Consider the following 21927-nt stretch of genomic DNA (forward strand, 5'->3'; position numbering starts at 1 on the left):
GTCCCCCACACCTGTCCTCGTCCTATCCATGCAAACGTTTCCGGGATGTCTCCAATCTCATATCTATTCCCCTCCTCCCCCCCTCTTCCCTCCCCTTCTCATGTGCACTGTGGAATGCCCACTCGGTCTGCAACAAACTTCCCTTCACCCACGATCTCTTCATCTCTCATTCCCTTCACCTGCTTGCCCTAACTGAAACCTGGCTCTCCCCTGACGACTCTGCCTCAGTTGCGGCTCTATGCCATGGAGGCTATCTCTTCTCCCATACTCCCCGCCTAGTTGGCCGTGGAGGAGGCGTCGGGTTACTACTCTCGCCCTCCTGTAGCTTCCAACCCCTCCTCCTACCACAGTCTCACTGCTTCTCATCCTTTGAAGTCCACTCCATCCGTCTATTCTACCCGTTGCCACTCAGAGTGGCAGTCATTTACCGCCCCCCTGATAAATCCCTCCCTTCCTTCCTCACCGACTTCGATGCCTGGCTTTCTGTTTTTCTTGAACCCTCATCTCCATCCCTCATTCTCGGAGACTTCAACATACACGTTGATGACCTGTCCAACTCTCACGCTTCTCAGTTCCTCACTCTAACATCCTCCTTCAACCTCCAGCTATGTTCCACCACCCCTACTCACCGTGATGGCCATTGCCTTGACCTCGTCCTCTCCTCTTCCGGCTCACCCTCCAATTTCCACACCTCAGCTCTTCCTGTCTCTGATCATCACCTGATCACCTTCACACTTCTTCACCCTCCCCCTCAGCTCCGCCCAACATTAACCACTACTTCCAGGAATCTCCAGATTATTGACCCTCCCACCTTATCATCTAGTATTTCTAATCTCCTCCCCTCCATCATGTCCTCCGAGTCTGTTGACGAGGCTGTCTCCGCTTACAATGCCACTCTCTCCTCTGCTCTGGACACCCTTGCACCATCCACCTCCCGTCCCACAAGGCGTACTAATCCCCAGCCCTGGCTGACCCCTTGCATCCGTTACCTTCGCTCCTGCGCCCGATCTGCTGAACGCCTCTGGAGGAAATCTCGCACCCATTCAGATTTCCTTCACTACAAATTCATGCTATCCTCCTTCCAGTCCTCACTATTCCTTGCCAAACAGGACTATTACACCCAATTGACTAATTCTCTCAGCTCTAACCCTCGTCGTCTCTTCGCCACCCTTAACTCCCTCCTCAAAGTGCCCTCCGCTCCCACCCCCCAGTCACTCTCTCCTCAATCACTGGCTGACTACTTCCGCGACAAGGTGCAAAAGATCAACCTTGAGTTCACTACCAAGCCACCTCCTCCTCTTCACCCTTCAACCCTCTCCCTCAACCAACCAACCCAGACCTCCTTCTCCTCCTTTCCTGATATCTCCGAGGAGGAAACCGCCCGCCTTCTTTCCTCCTCAAAATGCACCACTTGTTCCTCTGATCCCATCCCCACCAACTTACTTAACACCATCTCTCCTACTATCACCCCCTCCATCTGTCATATCCTCAACCTCTCTCTCTCCACTGCAACTGTCCCCGACACCTTCAAGCATGCTGTAGTCACGCCACTCCTCAAAAAACCATCACTAGACCCTACCTGTCCCTCCAACTACCGCCCCATCTCCCTCCTACCCTTCCTCTCCAAGACACTTGAGCGCGCAGTCCACAGCCGCTGCCTTGATTTTCTCTCCTCTCATGCCATCCTTGATCCGCTTCAATCCGGTTTTCGCCCTCTTCACTCGACAGAAACAGCACTTTCTAAAGTCTGTAATGACCTGTTCCTTGCCAAATCCAGAGGCCACTACTCCATCCTCATCCTCCTGGATCTATCCGCCGCTTTTGACACTGTCAATCATGACTTACTTCTTGCCATACTGTCCTCATTTGGGTTCCAGGGCTCTGTCCTCTCCTGGTTCTCCTCCTATCTCTCCCACCGCACCTTCAAAGTTCACTCTCATGGATCTTCCTCCACCCCCATCCCCTTATCTGTTGGTGTTCCCCAGGGATCGGTCCTTGGACCCCTTCTCTTCTCAATCTACACCTCTTCCCTGGGCTCCCTGATCTCATCTCATGGTTTCCAGTATCATCTCTATGCTGATGACACCCAACTGTATCTCTCCACACCAGACATCACCGCGGAGACCCAGGCAAAGGTATCGTCCTGCTTATCCGACATTGCTGCCTGGATGTCCAACCGCCACCTGAAACTGAACATGTCCAAGACCGAGCTTATCGTCTTTCCACCAAAACCCACTTCTCCTCTTCCTCCACTTTCTATCTCAGTTGATAACACCCTCATCCTCCCCGTCTCATCTGCCCGCAACCTCGGAGTCATCTTTGACTCCTCTCTCTCCTTCTCTGCGCATATCCAGCAGATAGCCAAGACCTGTCGCTTCTTCCTCTTTAACATCAGCAAAATTCGCCCTTTCCTCTCTGAACACACCACCCGAACTCTCGTCCACGCTCTCATTACCTCTCGCCTGGACTACTGCAACTTACTCCTCACTGGCCTCCCACTTAGCCATCTAACCCCCCTTCAGTCTGTTCAGAACTCTGCTGCACGTCTCATATTCCGCCAGAACCGATATACTCATATCACCCCTCTCCTCAGGTCACTTCACTGGCTTCCGATCAGATACCGCATTCAATTCAAGCTTCTCCTTCTTACCTACAAATGCACTCAGTCTGCTGCCCCTCACTACCTCTCTACCCTCATCTCCCCTTACGTTCCCGCCCGTAACCTCCGTTCACAGGATAAATCCCTCCTCTCAGTACCCTTCTCCACCACCGCCAACTCCAGGCTCCGCTCATTCTGCCTCGCCTCACCCTATGCTTGGAACAACCTTCCTGAACCCTTACGCCAAGCCCCCTCCCTGCCCGTCTTCAAGTCTTTGCTTAAAGCCCACCTCTTCAATGCTGCGTTTGGCACCTAACCCTTACCGTTCAGTGAATCCAAACTGCCCCAATTTGACTGCCCCTATCGGACCGACCGTTCACTTGTCTATTAGATTGTAAGCTCTTTGAGCAGGGACTGTCTCTCTTTGTTAAATTGTACAGCGCTGGGGGGGTCACGTGATGCTGTGAGCTGGGAAGGAAGTGAATTTTCGGCTGCTGGGAGCCCTGCCCGAAATTCGAACCTTTAAAGACGTCTCCGACCCCAGAAAGTAGAGAATCTAAGGCGCACACGCTCTCCCAGTATATGGACAAATATTTAACGCGATCGGCGATGGCGCAAACCGCAAAAAACACGAAGAAAAAAGAGGAGAAACCGAGACTTGGCGAATCCAAGATGGCGGCCGCCTCGCCGGCGAATTCACCCTCCCGCCCGGCCTCTGATTTCACGCTGCCAGAACTTACAGAAGCAGTGGTGGGCGCATTGGCCCCCCAGTTTGATCAGCTTTCTGCCCAGATAACGGGGCTGTCGGCGCTCACGACAGAACTTTCACGTCGGACTGGGGAGCTGGAGGCCCGGGTTGCGGAGGTGGAAGATGGTCAACAAAATAACTCGGGAGAGATAGAAAGACTACAACGCCTGGTCCAGGAGAATGTGCAGCGAGTAGAAGATTTGGAAAATCGCTCGCGCCGCGATAATCTCCGCTTTGTGGGATTTGCAGAATCCTTGGCAGATAAAGACTTAAAACGCACATTGGAAACATGGCTTCAGGCACATTTCCCGGAGGCTGGAGAAGGCCGTACGATCCGAATTGAACGTGCACATCGTGTAGGACCTAGGCCGACAAGAGAATCGAGGCCCAGAGTGGTGATAGCAAAATTTCACTGTTATGCCCAAAAAGCGGCAATATTGCGACAGTATAAAAGCTGCAGGGAAACTACAAAGTATGATGGAACCTTAATACGTATCTTTCAGGATTACTCTGCGGCTTTGGCAGCACAACGCCGCGCTTTTTCCACGGTTTGCACCTGTCTAGTGGAAAAAAAGTTCAAATTCACCCTGCAATATCCAGCAACCTTGAAAATCTTGGCGAATGGAACCTGGACAACTTATACTGAACCAGATGCTGTAGCGGAGTGGTTGAATCATCACCAGACCTGACATTGGGGGGATTGCCAATATATTCCACAGATGGTTTAACCACACAATATGTTGATGGAGTTCTTAGTTGGCAGTTGCCGGTTGGATTGCTACTTTGCTTGAGTTCTAGAAAGTTCTTGTTGGGCTGCTAACGGCGAAAATTGACTGTGAAAAAGAGTGAGACCGAATGGCTGGGTGAACAAGATGGTAGACCAGAGACATATGGCGGAATGGCTCAGGAATGGACTGGAGCGGAAAGCTGTTCGAATACCTGACGGTGTGATCTTGGTGGCTTTCTGGGCTATGTGAGACACTAACTATGATACATTTATTTTGATATGAAAGAAGGGTAGGGCTCCTATAGCATCTAGACCTCTGCCTGCTACACTCACTGAACGCAGTGAGATTGGTAAGACAGGCCAGATAGTTAGTGGGGGGAAGATGGGGGGAGGACAAGGGGGGGAGATACAGGGGAAGGGGGAGGGAGAGGGAGGGAATGGAAGCAGAAGCGAGCAGATTGATGAAGGGACACAAAGAAGAGCTGTGGGCTTGGGTAAACCATGGTATGATTGTGTGTTGGTTGATATAAGGAGCCTTTGGTTGAGGCTGGGCAACCGGGGCGTTAAGTTAGGTTTGCTATATGTTAATTTGACGAAGTTAGAAGATTGCTTTGACTGAACATTTAAGATTAGTGACCTGGAATGTGGCGGGGATTACCTCTCCAATTAAGAGATCAAAAATTTTAACACACTTGAACCGCCTAAAGGCTTCCATAGTATGCCTACAAGAGACCAAACTCTCAGACGAGGAACACCGAAAGCTGCGCCAGCAATGGGTGGGGGAGTGTTATTACTCCTCCTCCGGGGCTAGACGGGGAGGAGTGGCGATATTGATTAGGAAAGGGCTCCCATGCACTTCTAAATTAATAGGGAAAGACCCTAAGGGAAGATACGTCCTACTTCATCTCAATATTATGGGACAGGAATACTACCTATGTGTTGTTTATGGGCCAAACGGTTATGATGCAGAGTTTTTCCAGACATTGATAAATCTGGGTCTCAAATACGATACGGCCCCTTGGATTGTGGCGGGAGATTTTAACCAAGTGCTTGACCCGGACCTCGACCGCTCGACGGTCGGGGCATGGAGCGCACTACCCCGCAGTAAAGGATTACCTTATCTCTGTAAGTTAATGGACTTAGTAGATCCCTGGAGGTTACTATTCCCGCAAAGGCGGGACTATACCCATCTGTCGAAGGCCCATAAAACCTGGTCCCGTATAGACTACATTTTAGTTTCCACATCGCTTTTTTCTCGGGTAGTTAAGACAGATATGGCAACAATGGCGATATCAGATCATACTCCAGTCTGGGCTGATATAGCACTGGGACAAAATGTAGACAGATTTAAGTCATGGAGGTTCCCATCCTACTTAGCGGGGGATGGAGACTTTGGCAATTTCCTAGTACAAAAATGGAAACTGTTTGAATCTGATAACGTAGCCCACAAAGACAACCCGACATTGTTCTGGGAAACTTCTAAAGCAGTTATGAGAGGGGAAATCATCGGATACTTAAGCGCAAGAAATAAAAAGATCTCCCAAGGCATAATTTTACTGGAGCGTAAATACCAACAAGCTAAACGGGCGCACATACGATGTAGAACCCAGACCAATTATGACAATGTGATTGCGGCACAGGTGGCCCTAGACTCACTACTCCACGAACGGGCCAAGAGGCAAGCTTTTGGCCGTAAATATCACTATTTCAAATATGGTAATAGACCTGGGAAATTACTAGCTAAAGTTGCAAAGGCCTGGTCGGAGAAGACATTTATTTCTACGGTGTTGGCACCTGATGGTTCCCGTAAATCTTGTCCTAAGGATATATTGACCATATTCAGAGATTATTTTTCCCGAGTATACCAACCGGAGGCGCAGCAGGGGGGACCAAAATTGGATGATTATTTGAGAGACGCGGGCCTCCCGGTACTGCCACAGGTGGTCCGGGATCAGTTGAATGCTCCCCTCCAGGCCCGAGAGATTCAACAAACGATCAAGGGTTTGTCCTTGGGAAAATCTCCGGGCCTGGATGGTTTCTCTACAGAATACTATAAATTATTGTCGACCCAACTGAGTGTTCCCCTGACACTTCACCTTGAAGCAGCTGTGGGAGTGGGGAGACTGCCCAGGGATTCGAATGAAGCCTTAATTGTTCTCATCCCGAAACCGGGTAAACCACCCGACTTGCCAGGGTCTTACAGGCCAATATCTCTTCTCAATGTAGATGTAAAAATTTTAGCTAAAGTCCTTGCTGACAGGCTGGCTATACATCTCCCGGCTTTAGTAGGGGACCATCAGGTGGGATTCGTGCGGGGGAGACACCCAGGTCTCAATGTCCGTAGGGCCCTGATGGCAGTGGCGTATGCGGAAGCCACGGGTCATCCCTTAATGTTGGCAGGCCTGGACGCTACTAAAGCATTTGACCAAGTGAATTGGGACTATCTCTTTCAAACACTTAAATACATAGGGTTGTCCGGGTGGTATTTGCATGCAATTGATACACTATATACGGATCCTGGAGCCAGAGTCTTAGTGAATGGAATGTGTTCTCCACGTTTTTTGGTAAGACGGGGCACGAGACAGGGTTGCCCCCTGTCCCCACTTCTGTTTTTGATATACTTGGAGCCCCTGCTGCGCAATATTATAAAAGACCCAGAGGTGGAGGGAGTTCAGCTACCACAGCTTCATGTTAAAGTATTGGCTTATGCAGATGACATTCTCCTAGTACTGACACAACCTCAGACATCGTTGACAATAGCTTTAGATCACATAGCAGAATTCGGATATTACTCGGGGTTCCAACTTAATTCACAGAAGTCCGAGGTGCTACCAATACCTCTCTCCGTGCGGGAGCGCTGGGAGGGAAGGTTCCCGTTGAAGTGGACCGCTGATTACTTGGTCTACTTGGGGATCAGATTGCCAACATCGCTCACGCAACTTTATAAAATCAACTTAGCCCCCTTGTGGAAAGAGACTCAACACACTTTAGAAATGTGGCAGCGCCTTCCCCTGTCCTTGTGGGGGCGTGCAGCTCTGTACAATATGGTCCTGGTTCCGAAATGGCTATATGTGGTCCAGGTGCTATCTCTATTCTTCTTATATAAAGACGAGCGGAAACTACACAGATTACTAGCTAGATATCTATGGAATGGGAAGAGACCCAGGGCTACACTACAACAAACATACCTTCCAATACAAAAGGGAGGATTGGGTGTACACAGCATTCAACGTATGTCAGTGGCGGGTTGCATGAGACATCTTACGGATTGGTTTAGGGGCACATCCTTTTTTTCCTTTCCCATTCCTGAAACTAAACTAGTGAGCAAATATCACTTTAGCTATTGGTTGCATGCACCAGTTGGCAAAGCACCCACCGCCAAAGGATATGCTCCTCTTTTCACGCCGCTGAGACGTGCATGGCGATGGCTGGGCAAAGCTGGAGGGTTCGAGTGCCACTCTTCCCCCTTCCTACCGATTGGTGGCAATGTAGATTTTTCAGTGGGCACGGATACTGAGACTTTTCAGACATGGAGGGAGGGGGGGATAATATTCCTGTTTCAAGTATTAACAAAAGAAGGCAAATGTAAGTCCTTCAAGGATTTGTGTGAGAATGTTGGACTTCCAGCACAGGCTACCCTTTCCTACTTGCAATTGAGCCATTACATTGCCTCCCTCCCCCGAGCGTCGTTGACCTCGCAGAGACGAAGACAAATTACAGATTTGCTAGATTTGGAGGCGCAGCTTTCGGTTCCTCTAAAATTCTATCATTTTAAACTCAAAGAGCTTTGCCCGGAGATATCATATGATCAGATTGCTGGGGCCTGGACTAGAGACTTGGGCTGTTCTATTACTGGAGTGATGGTACAGGCTAATTTGGCAATGGGGTATAAGACCTTTAGAGAGGTGACACTGCAGGAATCCCAATATAAATTTAACATGAGAATGTATATTTCGCCACATAGAGCGTTTAGAGCTGCCTTAAGACCTTTGGATGACTGCCCTAAGTGTGCGGGAACTGGGGCGCATTTGGGACATATGTTCTGGTTGTGCCCCCAGGTCCGTGTCTTCTGGACACAGCTCTGTGCATTCGTCTCGAGTATCTGGGGGTTGCAGTGGTGCCCCTTACCTACCCTTTTATTTGACAAATATAAGGTGAGAGGGAACCGAAGGAGGGGTATGTTACCGTTCCTACGCAGGGCGACTGCTATGGGAAAGAAAACGATTTTATTGAATTGGATCTCATCGGAACCCCCTTCCATGCCACGGTGGCGATCCCTTATGATCTCCCTAGGAGCCCTAGAACGTAGGGAAATAAATGACTTAGCATCCCCAAAAGGAGATCGACTATTACAATGTTGGTTATTGTTCTGGGATACCTTGACTCCCATGGCTCGCAGTAGAATTCTGAATGGGTAAGCTTGCAGGGTGGAGGGTGGGTGGGAGGTGGGAGGGGGGGAGGTTAGATAGGCACATTATGAAAGCAAAAATTATAAATGACCAGGTTGAACATGGATGTAATTAGATTATTGGAACACACTTGTAATGCAATGTTTTTTTTTTCCACTTTATTGTCACCTGTATCTTTTGGTCATTAATAAAAATGATATTAAAAAAAAAAAAAACATGAAAAAAAAAATTGTACAGCGCTGCGTAACCCTAGTAGCGCTCTAGAAATGTTAAGTAGTAGTAGTAGTAGTAGTTATATTTGAGGCCTCTAAAAGCTGGGTAGTGGAGATTGAGGTATGAACGAGCTGACTTGTGGGAGTTCCTGGGCGGCAAGGTAATGAGAGTGTCCATATAAGCAGGGGCGTCTCCATAGATGATTTTGTGCACCAATGTGCAGATCTTGAAAACAATTCGGTCCTTCACAGGAAGCCAGTGCAACCTCTCACGCAGTGGTTTCGAACTTTGAGCTGCTGTGTTCTGGGCAGTTTGCAATTTTTTTAGAAGCATGCCTGCGCGTCCCCTGAAGATACTGTTGCAGTAATCCTTTTTATCATTTTGGTCGCTCTTCTTTGAATCTTTTCTAATTCTGCTGTATCTTTTATGAGATACAGTGACCAGAACTGAATGCAATACTCAAGGTGAGGTCGCACCATGGAGCAATACAGAGGATGCAGAGACATTATAGTATTTTCAGTCATATTTACCATCCCTTTCCTAATAATTCCTAGCATCCAGGGCCGTGCCAACACGGTAAGCGAGGTAAGCATGGCAGGGGAGTGCTTCCCTCTGGGGGGCGCCGCCGCACCATGCTCACCTCGCTCGCCCTCCCCCCAACATCCCTTTTCTTTTTTTTTTTCTTTTTAAATGTACCTCCGTAGCGGTTCCGGCAGAAGAAAGCGGAACACAGCGAAGGGAAGGCTAGCGACGTCGGGAGCGCCGCCTCCTTCACTGACGCTGCCGGAACCACTATGGAGGTAAATTTAAAAAGAAAAAAAAAGAAAAGGGATGTTGGGGGGAGAGAAGAGGGCGGGCAGTTGAATTGAACAATGGGAGCGGGAGGGCAGGGGAGAGACGAGAGCATGGATGCGAGGGGGGGCGGTCATGGAAGGGAGAGAGGGAAATTGCTGGAAAAGGATGAATGGAGGGGGCAGGGGACAGAGGAGCATGGATGGGCATGGATTGGGAGGGCAGGGCTCAGGGAGAGAGGGGAATTGCTGGAAAGGGATGAATGGAGGGGGCAGGGGACAGAGGAGCATGGATGGGCATGGATTGGGAGGGCAGGGCTCAGGGAGAGAGGGGAATTGCTGGAAAGGGATGAATGGAGGGGGCAGGGGACAGAGGAGCATGGATTGGGAGGGCAGGGCTCAGGGAGAGAGGGGAATTGCTGGATAGGGATGAATGGAGGGGGCAGGGGACAGAGGAGCATGGATGGGCATGGATTGGGAGGGCAGGGCTCAGGGAGAGAGGGGAATTGCTGGAAAGGGATGAATGGAGGGGGCAGGGGACAGAGGAGCATGGATTGGGAGGGCAGGGCTCAGGGAGAGAGGGGAATTGCTGGGTAGGGATGAATGGAGGGGGCAGGGGACAGAGGAGCATGGATGGGCATGGATTGGGAGGGCAGGGCTCAGGGAGAGAGGGGAATTGCTGGATAGGGATGAATGGAGGGGGCAGGGGACAGAGGAGCATGGATGGGCATGGATTGGGAGGGCAGGGCTCAGGGAGCGAGGGGAATTGCTGGATAGGGATGAATGGAGGGGGCAGGGGACAGAGGAGCATGGATGGGCATGGATTGGGAGGGCAGGGCTCAGGGAGAGAGGGGAATTGCTGGAAAGGGATGAATGGAGGGGGCAGGGGACAGAGGAGCATGGATTGGGAGGGCAGGGCTCAGGGAGAGAGGGGAATTGCTGGATAGGGATGAATGGAGGGGGCAGGGGACAGAGGAGCATGGATGGGCATGGATTGGGAGGGCAGGGCTCAGGGAGAGAGGGGAATTGCTGGATAGGGATGAATGGAGGGGGCAGGGGACAGAGGAGCATGGATGGGCATGGATTGGGAGGGCAGGGCTCAGGGAGAGAGGGGAATTGCTGGAAAGGGATGAATGGAGGGGGCAGGGGACAGAGGAGCATGGATTGGGAGGGCAGGGCTCAGGGAGAGAGGGGAATTGCTGGATAGGGATGAATGGAGGGGGCAGGGGACAGAGGAGCATGGATGGGCATGGATTGGGAGGGCAGGGCTCAGGGAGAGAGGGGAATTGCTGGATAGGGATGAATGGAGGGGGCAGGGGACAGAGGAGCATGGATGGGCATGGATTGGGAGGGCAGGGCTCAGGGAGAGAGGGGAATGCTGGAAAAGGATGAATGGAGGGGGCAGGGGACAGAGGAGCATGGATGGGCATGGATTGGGAGGGCAGGGCTCAGGGAGAGAGGAGAAATTGCTGGACATAGAGGGGAGGGAAGAAAGATGAAGGAGATGAAATGAGGGAAAAGGAAGAGAGGAGAAAAACTGCACATAGATGAAGAAAATAGGCAGAAGCTGAGGACCAGAAATGAAGAAGAAAGGAGGAAAGGAAAGAAATAAATGGAAAGGAAGCCCTGAAAACGGAGTTAAGAGGACAGATAGCAGCAGAATCAGATACTGGGCCAGCATGATCAGAAAAAGAAAGTCACCAGACAACAAAGGTAGAAAAAATTCATTTTATTTTCATTTTAGTGTTTGGAATATGTCCACTTTGAGACTTTACATCTGCTATCTTATTTTGCAATGTATAGCAATTTGTTTCTAAGAATATTGCTGACAATTCCTGTCAGTGTGGCAAGTGGTGAGCGATCATTTTCACGGGGGGGGGGGGCGCAGCCGCCGCCGCCAACTGATAGTCTGCGGGGGGGCGCCAACTGATAGTCTGCAGGGGGGCGCCAGAGACCCTAGGCACGGCCCTGCTAGCATCCTGTTTGCTTTTTTGGCCACCGCTGCACACTGAGCAGAAGATTTCATCGTATTATCTACAACGACACCTAGATCTTTTTCTTGGGTGCTGACCCCCAAAGTGGACCCTAGCATCAGGTAACTATGATTGGAAAACTATTCCTGTATCATGCCAAGAAAAAAAGCATTGGGGGGAGGAAGGTCTCTTACTGCACTCAGCAGCAGTTAGCTCAAGGGCACATCTGGATCTGGAAATAAATGATAGATACTAAATACTGCATGCTAGAGCAAAATTTAGAACAATCTCTTTTTTAAATTATTTTATTTTATTCACCATTAACACCACTGGTTACATAGAAGCCAAACACATTATAGCATTAGTTACAAAACAGAACAAAAACTATTAATTAAAAAAAACATATCTATTTGCCCATTCTTTAACAACTCTCAACAACCACCCTGCTGTCACAAAACTGCAGTGTTTATTTGAATGTTGTACTACAACATTACTACATTTTATTCTATTGTATCCCCACTCCCCCATCTACTTTCTGGGATCTGCCAGTACTTGTGATCCAGACTGGCACTGTTGAAGATATGATGCTGGGCTTGATGAACCTTGGTCTAACTGAGCATGGCCTTTCTTATATTTTTATGTTAGTATACATCAGGGGTTCAAAACCCAGTCCTCGGGACACACCTAGCCTGTCAGGTTTTCAGAATACCCACAATGAATATGCATAGAGTGGAGGTAGCATATGCAAATTCATGTCAGACATATTTGTTGTGGGTATCCTGAAAACCTGACAGGCTGGGTGTGTCTCTAGAACTGGGTTGAGAATCTACTACTACTACTTAACATTTCTAAAGCGCTACTAGGGTTACGCAGCGCTGTACAGTTTAACAAAGAAGGATAGTCCCTGCTCAAAGGAGCTTACAATCTAAAGGACGAAATGTAAAGTTGGGGCAGTCTAGATATCCTGAATGGAGGTATAATGGTTATGTGCTGAAGGCGACATTGAAGAGGTGGGCTTTGAGTAAGGATTTGAAGATGGGCAGTGAGGGGGCTTGGCGTATGGACTCAGGGAGTTTATTCCACGCATAGGGTAAGGCGAGGCAGAAAGGGTGGAGTCTGGAGTTGGCGGTGGTGGAGAAGGGTACTGAGAGGAGGGATTTGTCCTGTGAGCAGAGGTTACGGGTAGGAGCGTAAGGGGAGATGAGGGTAGAGAGGTAATGAGGGGCTGCAGATCAAGTGCATTTGTAGGTAAGTAGAAGAAGCTTGAACTGTATGCGGTACCTGATCGGAAGCCAGTGAAGTGACTTGAGGAGAGGGGTGATATGGGCTTATCGGTCCTGCCGGAAGATAAGATGTGCAGCAGAGTTCTGAATGAATTGAAGGGGGGATAGATGGCTAAGTGGGAGGCCAGTGAGGAGTAGGTTGCAGTAGTCAAGGCGAGAGGTAATGAGAGAGTGGACGAGTGGACGAGTGTTCGGGTGGTATGCTCAGAGAGGAAAGGGCGAATTTTGCTGATGTTATAGAGAAAGAAGCGACAGGTCTTGGCTATCAGCTGGATATGCGCTGAGAAGGAGAGGGAGGAGTCGAAGATGACTCCGAGGTTGTGGGCAGATGAGACGGGGAGGATGAGGGTGTTATCAACAGAGATAGAGAGAGGAGGGAGAGGAGAAGTGGGTTTGGGTGGAAAGACAATAAGCTTGGTCTTAGCCATGTTCAGTTTCAGGTGGCGGTTGGACATCCAGGCAGCAATGTCAGATAGGCAGGCCAATATTTTGGCCTGGGTTTCCGCAGTGATGTCCGGTGTGGAGAGGTAAAGCTGGGTGTCGTCAGCATAAAGATGATATTGGAAACCATGGGTTGAGATCAGCGAACCCAGGGAAGAGGCGTAGATTGAAAAAAGAAGGGGTCCAAGGACAGATCCCTGAGGAACTCCAACAGAGAGTGGGATGGGGGTGGAATCTACTCATGGTAGCAACTCAGTCTAACTTTGCTGAGTACTTTATGGGGGAAGGGAGTTTACTTTCACTTTTTAAAGGTCCTGACTGTGGTGCAGTGGAGTCCAGGAACTATTTCTACAGAACAGTCACGCAGTAATATCATCAAGAAAGCACTGCTATTGTGCTAACTTTCTACATTCTGATAGAACTGATTCTGCAAAGGAAGGTAGTATTAAACTAAATTAGCTGCAAGTCAGATTTCTGAAGACTGATCCATGAATTTCCCCCTTTGACCCACTCCAGCAGCTCGTAGCACAAGAACAGTAGAAGGGGTACTGATCGGTGTCGGGTTCTTGGTGGTTCTAGCTATTGCTGTCACCATTCTACTGCACAAGTAAGTCATTGTTTTTATACTCACTTTTCCCAGTACTGAATATTCTAGACCAGTGGTTCTCAAACCTGTCTTGGAGGACCATCAGCCAGTCGGGTTTTCAATATATACCTAATAAATATGCATGAGAGAGATTTACATATGATGGAGGCAGGGGCGGTCCAAGGTAATCTGCCGCCTAAGGCGGGGATGAGATGTGCACGCCCCCCAGCATCATGCCTCCCGAAGTGCAACATCTTTCCACACTGTCTCTGCCAACTCCCTCCACCTCCCCCCCCCCCCCGGTCTGGCATCTCCTCCCCTTTCTTCCTCATCCCCCATCCCCAAACCTCTTTTTTTGTTATTGTTTTCAAAAGACGGCGACGGCAGCGATCCCCATATGCTGCCAGTCCCAGTGTCCCCTTTGTACTGCGGCCCACCTCTGAGGAAACAGGAAGTTACATCAGAAAGGCAGCCCGCAGTACAGAGGAGATGCTGGTGCCAGCGACAGGGCAGCATATGGGGATTGCTGCTGATGAGAACTTTTGAAAAATAAAAAAAGAATGTAGGCTGGGGAGGGGAGTTGAAGAGGAAAGGGGGAAAGATGCTACTCCATAAAGAGTGCCACCTGAGGCCCCCCGCCTCAGTTGGCCTAATGGTAGGGCCGTCACTGGATGGAGGTGACAGGCATGCAGATCCGTCTCATGCATATTCATTAAGGATATCCCCCAGAACAAGTTTGAGAATCAGTGCTTTAGATACTGATAGAAAACTACTGTAAGTCACATCAAAATACTGCAGCGTGCTACAGAAAACCATGAGATCAATATTCAGAGGCATAACTGCTGTTTAATTTTAAACATATTAATTTATACGTTTAAATTTATACATATTTTCAGCAGCACCATTTGTATAAGTGCTGGCATTGAAATCCACATATAATTTTAACTGGACAGTTATAAATGTAAAATTAGACCTGCAATGTATATGTCACCACTTTGATGGATAACGTATATATTCAGTGGCTGAATTTTGTTGCTGAACATGTAAAGTTTTATCCCACCCTTGGCCAGCCCCAAATCGTGCACCTTTTCTGGATGTACAACTGTGACTATTTTGCACATAAAAATATACATGTAGAACTGTCAGCTGATATGCTTCTCCATCAGTTAGAGGCTGTATGGATAGTAACCAGTAGCAAAGTACATGGGTCAGTCACTATGCGTCACCATAAGCAGCAACTATTAAGAAAGGTATATTTATATTTATTTATTTAAAATATGTATATATTGTCTATAACCTAGGTGATTTACAAATCAAACAATGTTGTGTGCTTACTGCCAATTCTATAATGGCATCTTGGCACCAAGATTCAGTTACAAAATAGTAGTGTAAGCTGGCATTGGACAGCCTAAAATTAGGCAGCTACAATTTCACCAAGTCACTCGCAGTTGCAGCTGTTGAGGCCTAATTGTACCCTGAAATGTGCATAGCGTGGAGGGGCATAATCAAACGAGGCACCCAATTTTTCCTGAGAGCGTCTTCGGGAAGGGGCGGGGAAACCCGTATTATCGAAACAAGATGGGCGTCCATCTTTCGTTTCGATAATACGGTCGGGGATGCCCAAATCTCAACATTTAGATCGACCTTAGAGATGGTCGTCCCTGGTTTTCAGCGATAATGGAAACCGAGGATGCCCATCTCAGAAATTACCAAATCCAAGCCATTTGGTCGTGGGAGGAGCCAGCATTCGTAGTGCACTGGTCCCCCTCACATGCTAGCACACCGACCGGGCACCCTAGGGGGCACTGCAGTGGACTTCACAAATTGCTCCCAGCTGCATAGCTCCCTTACCTTGTGTGCTGAGCCCCTCCCCAAACCCCCAAAACCCACTACCCACAACTGTACAACACTACCATAGTCCTTACGGGTGAAGGGGGGCACCTAGATGTGGGTACTTTGGGTTTCTGGTGGGTTTTGAAGGGCTCACATTTACCAGCACAAGTGTAACAGGTAGGGGGGATGGGCCTGGGTCCGCCTGCCTGAAATGCACTGCACCCACTAAAATTGCTCCAGGGACCTGCATACTGCTATCATGGAGCTGGGTATGACATTTGAGGCTGGCAAAAAATATTTGAAGTTCTTTTTTTCTTTTTAGGGTGGGAGGGGGTTAATGACCACTGGGGGAGTAAGGGGAGGTCATCCCCAATTCCCTCCGGTGGTCATCTGGTCAGTTTGGGCACTTCTTTGAGGCTTGGGCGCAAGAAAAAATGGACCAAGTAAAGTCGGCCAAGTGCTCATTAGGGACACCCTTCTTTTTTCCATTATCGGCCGAGGATGCCCATGTGTTAAGCATGCCCCAGTCCCGCCTTTGCTATGCTTCTGCCACGCCCCTGGGAACTTTGGTCATCCCTGCGACGGAAAGCAGTCGAGGACACCCAAACTCAGCTTTCGATTATGCTGATTTGGGCGACCCTGGGAGAAGGACGCCCATCTCCCAATTTGTGTTGAAAGATGGGCGCCCTTCTCTTTAGAAAATAAGCCTGATAGTATTCTATAAGTTGCACGCATATCTCAGAGATGCACCCATGTTTACACCTCCCTCGCATTAATGTGCTAAGTGATGTTGGTGCATATATTATCGGATAACACTTAGCACTTTTGCTAATTAGTGCACATAAGTGCTATAACTCTGTAACATATATGCACAATTTCATCCTATTCTTAGGTGTAAATTTTTAGAATTGTCCTTCACTTATATTGTGTAGCTGCTGAAACTGCCTCTCTCATAGAAAAGCACTGGGCTCTTTTTTTTTGGGGGGGGGGGGGGAGGGGGTTGTAAGATACTGTCAGGCTGATTTGCAACTCCACACAGTGCAGGAAGTGTTGGAAAGGCTTCGATTTCTGCTTCAGACTTGGATACCAACATTTTCTTTAAAACAAAATGTACACCATAAAAATCAAGACTATACTTCAATATAAACATTTCTTGCAGGAAATACAAAGAGTACAGACCACTTGAAAGGAATATGAATGGGGGAAGAGTAGGTGTTTATTTCAACCACATCAAGGCTGTTCTCTTCTCCGGAAACAACGAGAAGGACCCACTCTTGAAGAGCAATGCTAGAATCATTTAAAGTTTTTGTTCACATGTCTCCTGAAGAAAGCATTGGGTAAAACTTTGGAGTAAACTTGAATAAATGCTTGTGCCCATTATACCCTGTCTACGCTATTGAAGATTCTGTAACGTTTATAGCCGAGTGCCTGTAGAAGCATATGTAGTGTGGTGGTATTTAGGTTCTACTATGCCTTATTAACAAATAAAATATTAAACATAATTAACTTCCTGCTGTGCACAATGATGTCTTGATGGGGCTTGTTACACACCAACAGTTGTATTCACTTCCAGTCCACAAATGGGTCCAAGTTTTCAGCATATTCCTAATGAATATGCAAAGGTAGCTTTGCATGCATCCGACCTCCATTGTATAGACATCTACCTCATGCATAATCACTAAGGATATCCTGGAAACCTGACCTGGACCTTGTTGTGGTCCTTGAGGATTAGGAGTGAATACAACTGTTCCATAGGCCCCAAGCTTTGCTTTGCTTCCAACAGAACTGTATGACAGATTGTTGAGCAGGGACCCCCGTCTACCTCAATAATTCCTCTTTCATAGTAAGGGCCACATATTTTTGCCCTTCCCACAATTTCTGCTGTTGCAGTGGAATTGACCAGCCTTTGTGCATGCCTGCTCTAACCATTAGGTAGGACCAGGCAGTCACTTGGGGCAGCAGATTCGGGGGGGGGGGGGGGGCGGGGGAAGCAGCAGTCAGAGCACAACAGATCCTGACAGCTACACAAAGTACAAGAAATAGCAGGGGGCACTTTTTCCAGCAGAGAGGATGAACATTTTTCAAGCAGGGCATTTATTCAGATTATTCAGGAGGGGTAGTGTTGGGGTGATCATCATTCTTGGGGGGGGGGGAAGGGAGATAGTGGTTTTAGGGGTTACAAGGCTGAATGTCTACTGGGGATGCCCAAAACTCTTGTACTGGTTCTACCTTCATGGAACTGGTTCAGAAGATCGAGGACTGGGCCAAAGATGCAGTGGTGGCAGTGGGTGGCTGCAGCAAAGACAAGTCTTTGTCTCTGCTCCCCACCCCCTCTAAAGTCCTCTTACACAACGCAGAGGCTTGAAGGAGAAAAGCAACAGTACAACACATGAGTGTGGCCTCCTTCTCCTCTCCTGTTTGGTACCTGAATCTCGTGCTTCATATACATACACATGTACAAAGTGTGACATTTGAGTGCCCTGCAGAAAAGGAGGAGGACATGCATACAGTGGGGGAAATAAGTATTTGATCCCTTGCTGATTTTGTAAGTTTGCCCACTGACAAAGACATGAGCAGCCCATAATTGAAGGGTAGGTTATTGGTAACAGTGAGAGATAGCACATCACAAATTAAATCCGGAAAATCACATTGTGGAAAGTATATGAATTTATTTGCATTCTGCAGAGGGAAATAAGTATTTAATCCCTCTGGCAAACAAGACCTAATACTTGGTGGCAAAACCCTTGTTGGCAAGCACAGCGGTCAGACGTCTTCTGTAGTTGATGATGAGGTTTGCACACATGTCAGGAGGAATTTTGGTCCACTCCTCTTTGCAGATCATCTCTAAATCATTAAGAGTTCTGGGCTGTCGCTTGGCAACTCGCAGCTTCAGCTCCCTCCATAAGTTTTCAATGGGATTAAGGTCTGGTGACTGGCTAGGCCACTCCATGACCCTAATGTGCTTCTTCCTGAGCCACTCCTTTGTTGCCTTGGCTGTATGTTTTGGGTCATTGTCGTGCTGGAAGACCCAGCCACGACCCATTTTTAAGGCCCTGGCGGAGGGAAGGAGGTTGTCACTCAGAATTGTACGGTACATGGCCCCATCCATTCTCCCATTGATGCGGTGAAGTAGTCCTGTGCCCTTAGCAGAGAAACACCCCCAAAACATAACATTTCCACCTCCATGCTTGACAGTGGGGACGGTGTTCTTTGGGTCATAGGCAGCATTTCTCTTCCTCCAAACACGGCGAGTTGAGTTCATGCCAAAGAGCTCAATTTTTGTCTCATCTGACCACAGCACCTTCTCCCAATCACTCTCGGCATCATCCAGGTGTTCACTGGCAAACTTCAGACGGGCCGTCACATGTGCCTTCCGGAGCAGGGGGACCTTGCGGGCACTGCAGGATTGCAATCCGTTATGTCGTAATGTGTTACCAATGGTTTTCGTGGTGACAGTGGTCCCAGCTGCCTTGAGATCATTGACAAGTTCCCCCCTTGTAGTTGTAGGCTGATTTCTAACCTTCCTCATGATCAAGGATACCCCACGAGGTGAGATTTTGCGTGGAGCCCCAGATCTTTGTCGATTGACAGTCATTTTGTACTTCTTCCATTTTCTTACTATGGCACCAACAGTTGTCTCCTTCTCGCCCAGCGTCTTACTGATGGTTTTGTAGCCCATTCCAGCCTTGTGCAGGTGTATGATCTTGTCCCTGACATCCTTAGACAGCTCCTTGCTCTTGGCCATTTTGTAGAGGTTAGAGTCTGACTGATTCACTGAGTCTGTGGACAGGTGTCTTTCATACAGGTGACCATTGCCGACAGCTGTCTGTCATGCAGGTAACGAGTTGATTTGGAGCATCTACCTGGTCTGTAGGGGCCAGATCTCTTACTGGTTGGTGGGGGATCAAATACTTATTTCCCTCTGCAGAATGCAAATAAATTCATATACTTTCCACAATGTGATTTTCCGGATTTAATTTGTGATGTGCTATCTCTCACTGTTACCAATAACCTACCCTTCAATTATGGGCTGCTCATGTCTTTGTCAGTGGGCAAACTTACAAAATCAGCAAGGGATCAAATACTTATTTCCCCCACTGTAGGTAAAGTTAACTAGCTTAGTTTTGGGGTCAAAGAGTATGGGGTGTCAAATTAGCAATAGGGGGAGGACAACCAATGTAGAACTATGACCTGGAGCATTTAGAGGGGTGATGCCCTTCCATACCCCCCACCTACCCAACCTATGCCTATTAGGAATTGGCTGGATGCATTGTACTGTGCCCTCCTCCAAACTCTGAACCACTGAGATAGGGTCAGTAATAGTGAAGGGAAGGGAGGTTGTGGTGGAAGGAAATGGAGAAAGACAGTGACCAGAGGAACTTGAGAGTGGAGATAGTACAGGGGGATTGTAGGAGTGTCTAAGGAGCAGACAAGGAGTGAGGGGATCATGAAGGATAGTGAGAACACAGGGTAGGGGACTGTGAGGAAGAAAGTGACTAAGGGAATATTCAGGATGGGGAGTGTGAGGGGAAGAGTAAGGTGATCAGAAGGAGTGCAGGTTGTGAGTAAAGATCAGAGAGCATGTGGGTTATGTGGAGGGAGGGAACAGACTGATAAGTTCAGAAGAGGGATGCAGGAAGAGAGTGATAGGATCCAAACAGGTATGGAAGTATGGGGCAACAGGAATTACAGACAAAATCAGAAAAGGTACAGTGAAATATGAGTGTGAATTAGAGATAGAAAATGTGCTGTGGAGTATAAGAAGGGATCAGGGGTACTGTGGAGTGTGAATGGTGATTGGAGGTAGCAGGCAGGGAGAGTGAATGGATTAGAGGGGCTCTGGGATGTCCATGAGGGGTGGAAGAACCTGGATGGTGTGAGGGGATCGTTCTTCCTACTCTAGGATGCTCTCTTTATTCTCTAGCCCTTCATGATCCCCTCCCCTTCCCCTCTCCTTCCTCTGCTCCATGTTTCTCACTGTCCTCCACTCCTCCATACCTCCATTTTAATATCCATCTCTCGAAATGCCCTCTCTATCCCCCAGATCTATTCCTGATCCACTATCCTCTTCCACCCTTTGCAGCACTAATCATTAAGAACACTTTCCCCTAAAAAAAAGTACCAAATAAATGGGGCACATCAGAAATGCTCAAAAATGACATTCTTGTAAAACTAAAAAAAAAATGTTTACATCATTTTTAATATTCAAATCTGAAGGTCTTTCCTACAGTTGAAGCCTAAGGTATTGGCTGTGGCTAAAAACTTCTTTCTGAAATGTCCTTATAAATGTCTAATGAACTATGGGAATAATCGCTACAAGGGTGATTCTATAAACTGGTGCCTAAAGAGAGGCGCCAATGGGCACATAAGTTATAGAATAATATCACTTATGGGCATGATTGGTGCCACAAATTGGCATTTCTATAACATATGTGCCAAACTTATTTAACGCTTTGGTTCAAGGGGAGGCACACACATGGGAGGAGAGTGGGCGGGTCATGGGCGTGTCTCTGAGGTATGCACATAACTTATAGAATACTATAAGTTATGCCCACTGCAGGGCACATTTAGGTGCCAACAGTTACAACTGCCATTTAGTTAGGCATAACTGTTGGTGTCTAACTTTAGGCTCACCAATGCCAACTTAGACTAGTACTCTATAACAGAATCTTGGCACCAAGAATCCATTATAGAATTGACACTAAGGGCATGGCATTGGAGCACCTACATCATGGCATCAGTTTATAGACTTGCCACCTATCTTTGTTGGGATCCATCTCACTTGGGAAAATTTCTGTTGGATAAATTTGTCTTGCAGATTGATGATACTTGAATGGGTTTTGGTTAGTGAGTCATTCAGGGATAGAGTTAATGCTGTTTAGCTTGCTACGCTGGATATGAGATTTATGTTATTGTTATTTTCTCATCCACAGTGTATTTTATGATTCAGTCATTGTGATGTGGGCTATAGTTGGATTTGATGTAAATATAGTGTTTTCTTCCTTATGTTGTATTTCCTTTTTCCTAATATATATTCTATGTACAGTTTAATTACATTCCTATAAAAAATATATATGCAAACATTTGATAATGTGCCATATAATTGCTGCAGAATTTATAAACTCTTGGATCAGGAAAAATCTGCCACATTAAACTGGGGGCTGTGTCTTTAGTGTTTGAACATCCTCCTGAAGGTGAATATTGCTGTGTGACAGACGCTCTCCCTAATCATTTAGTCTCAGGGCCGTGCCAACATGGTAAGCGGGGTAAGCACGGCAGGGGGGCGCCGTCCTTTGGGGGGCGCCGCCGCACCATGCTTACCTC

The 21927-nt window shown here is 47.9% G+C and overlaps 1 protein-coding gene across 1 annotated transcript in view; it reads left to right on the forward strand.

Moving 5' to 3' along the window:
• The window catches only part of GPNMB (glycoprotein nmb), a 74246-nt gene extending 57137 nt beyond the window's left edge, over positions 1-17109 (forward strand). The window contains 2 exon segments of the mRNA XM_030201818.1: positions 13701-13791; positions 16763-17109. Of these exon segments, the coding sequence (XP_030057678.1) occupies positions 13701-13791; positions 16763-16904 (233 nt within the window). The 3' untranslated portion in view covers positions 16905-17109.
• The last annotated feature ends 4818 nt before the right edge of the window (positions 17110-21927 follow it).

Source organism: Microcaecilia unicolor, chromosome 1 (genome assembly GCF_901765095.1).
Source record: "Microcaecilia unicolor chromosome 1, aMicUni1.1, whole genome shotgun sequence".
Classification (NCBI taxonomy): domain Eukaryota; kingdom Metazoa; phylum Chordata; class Amphibia; order Gymnophiona; family Siphonopidae; genus Microcaecilia; species Microcaecilia unicolor.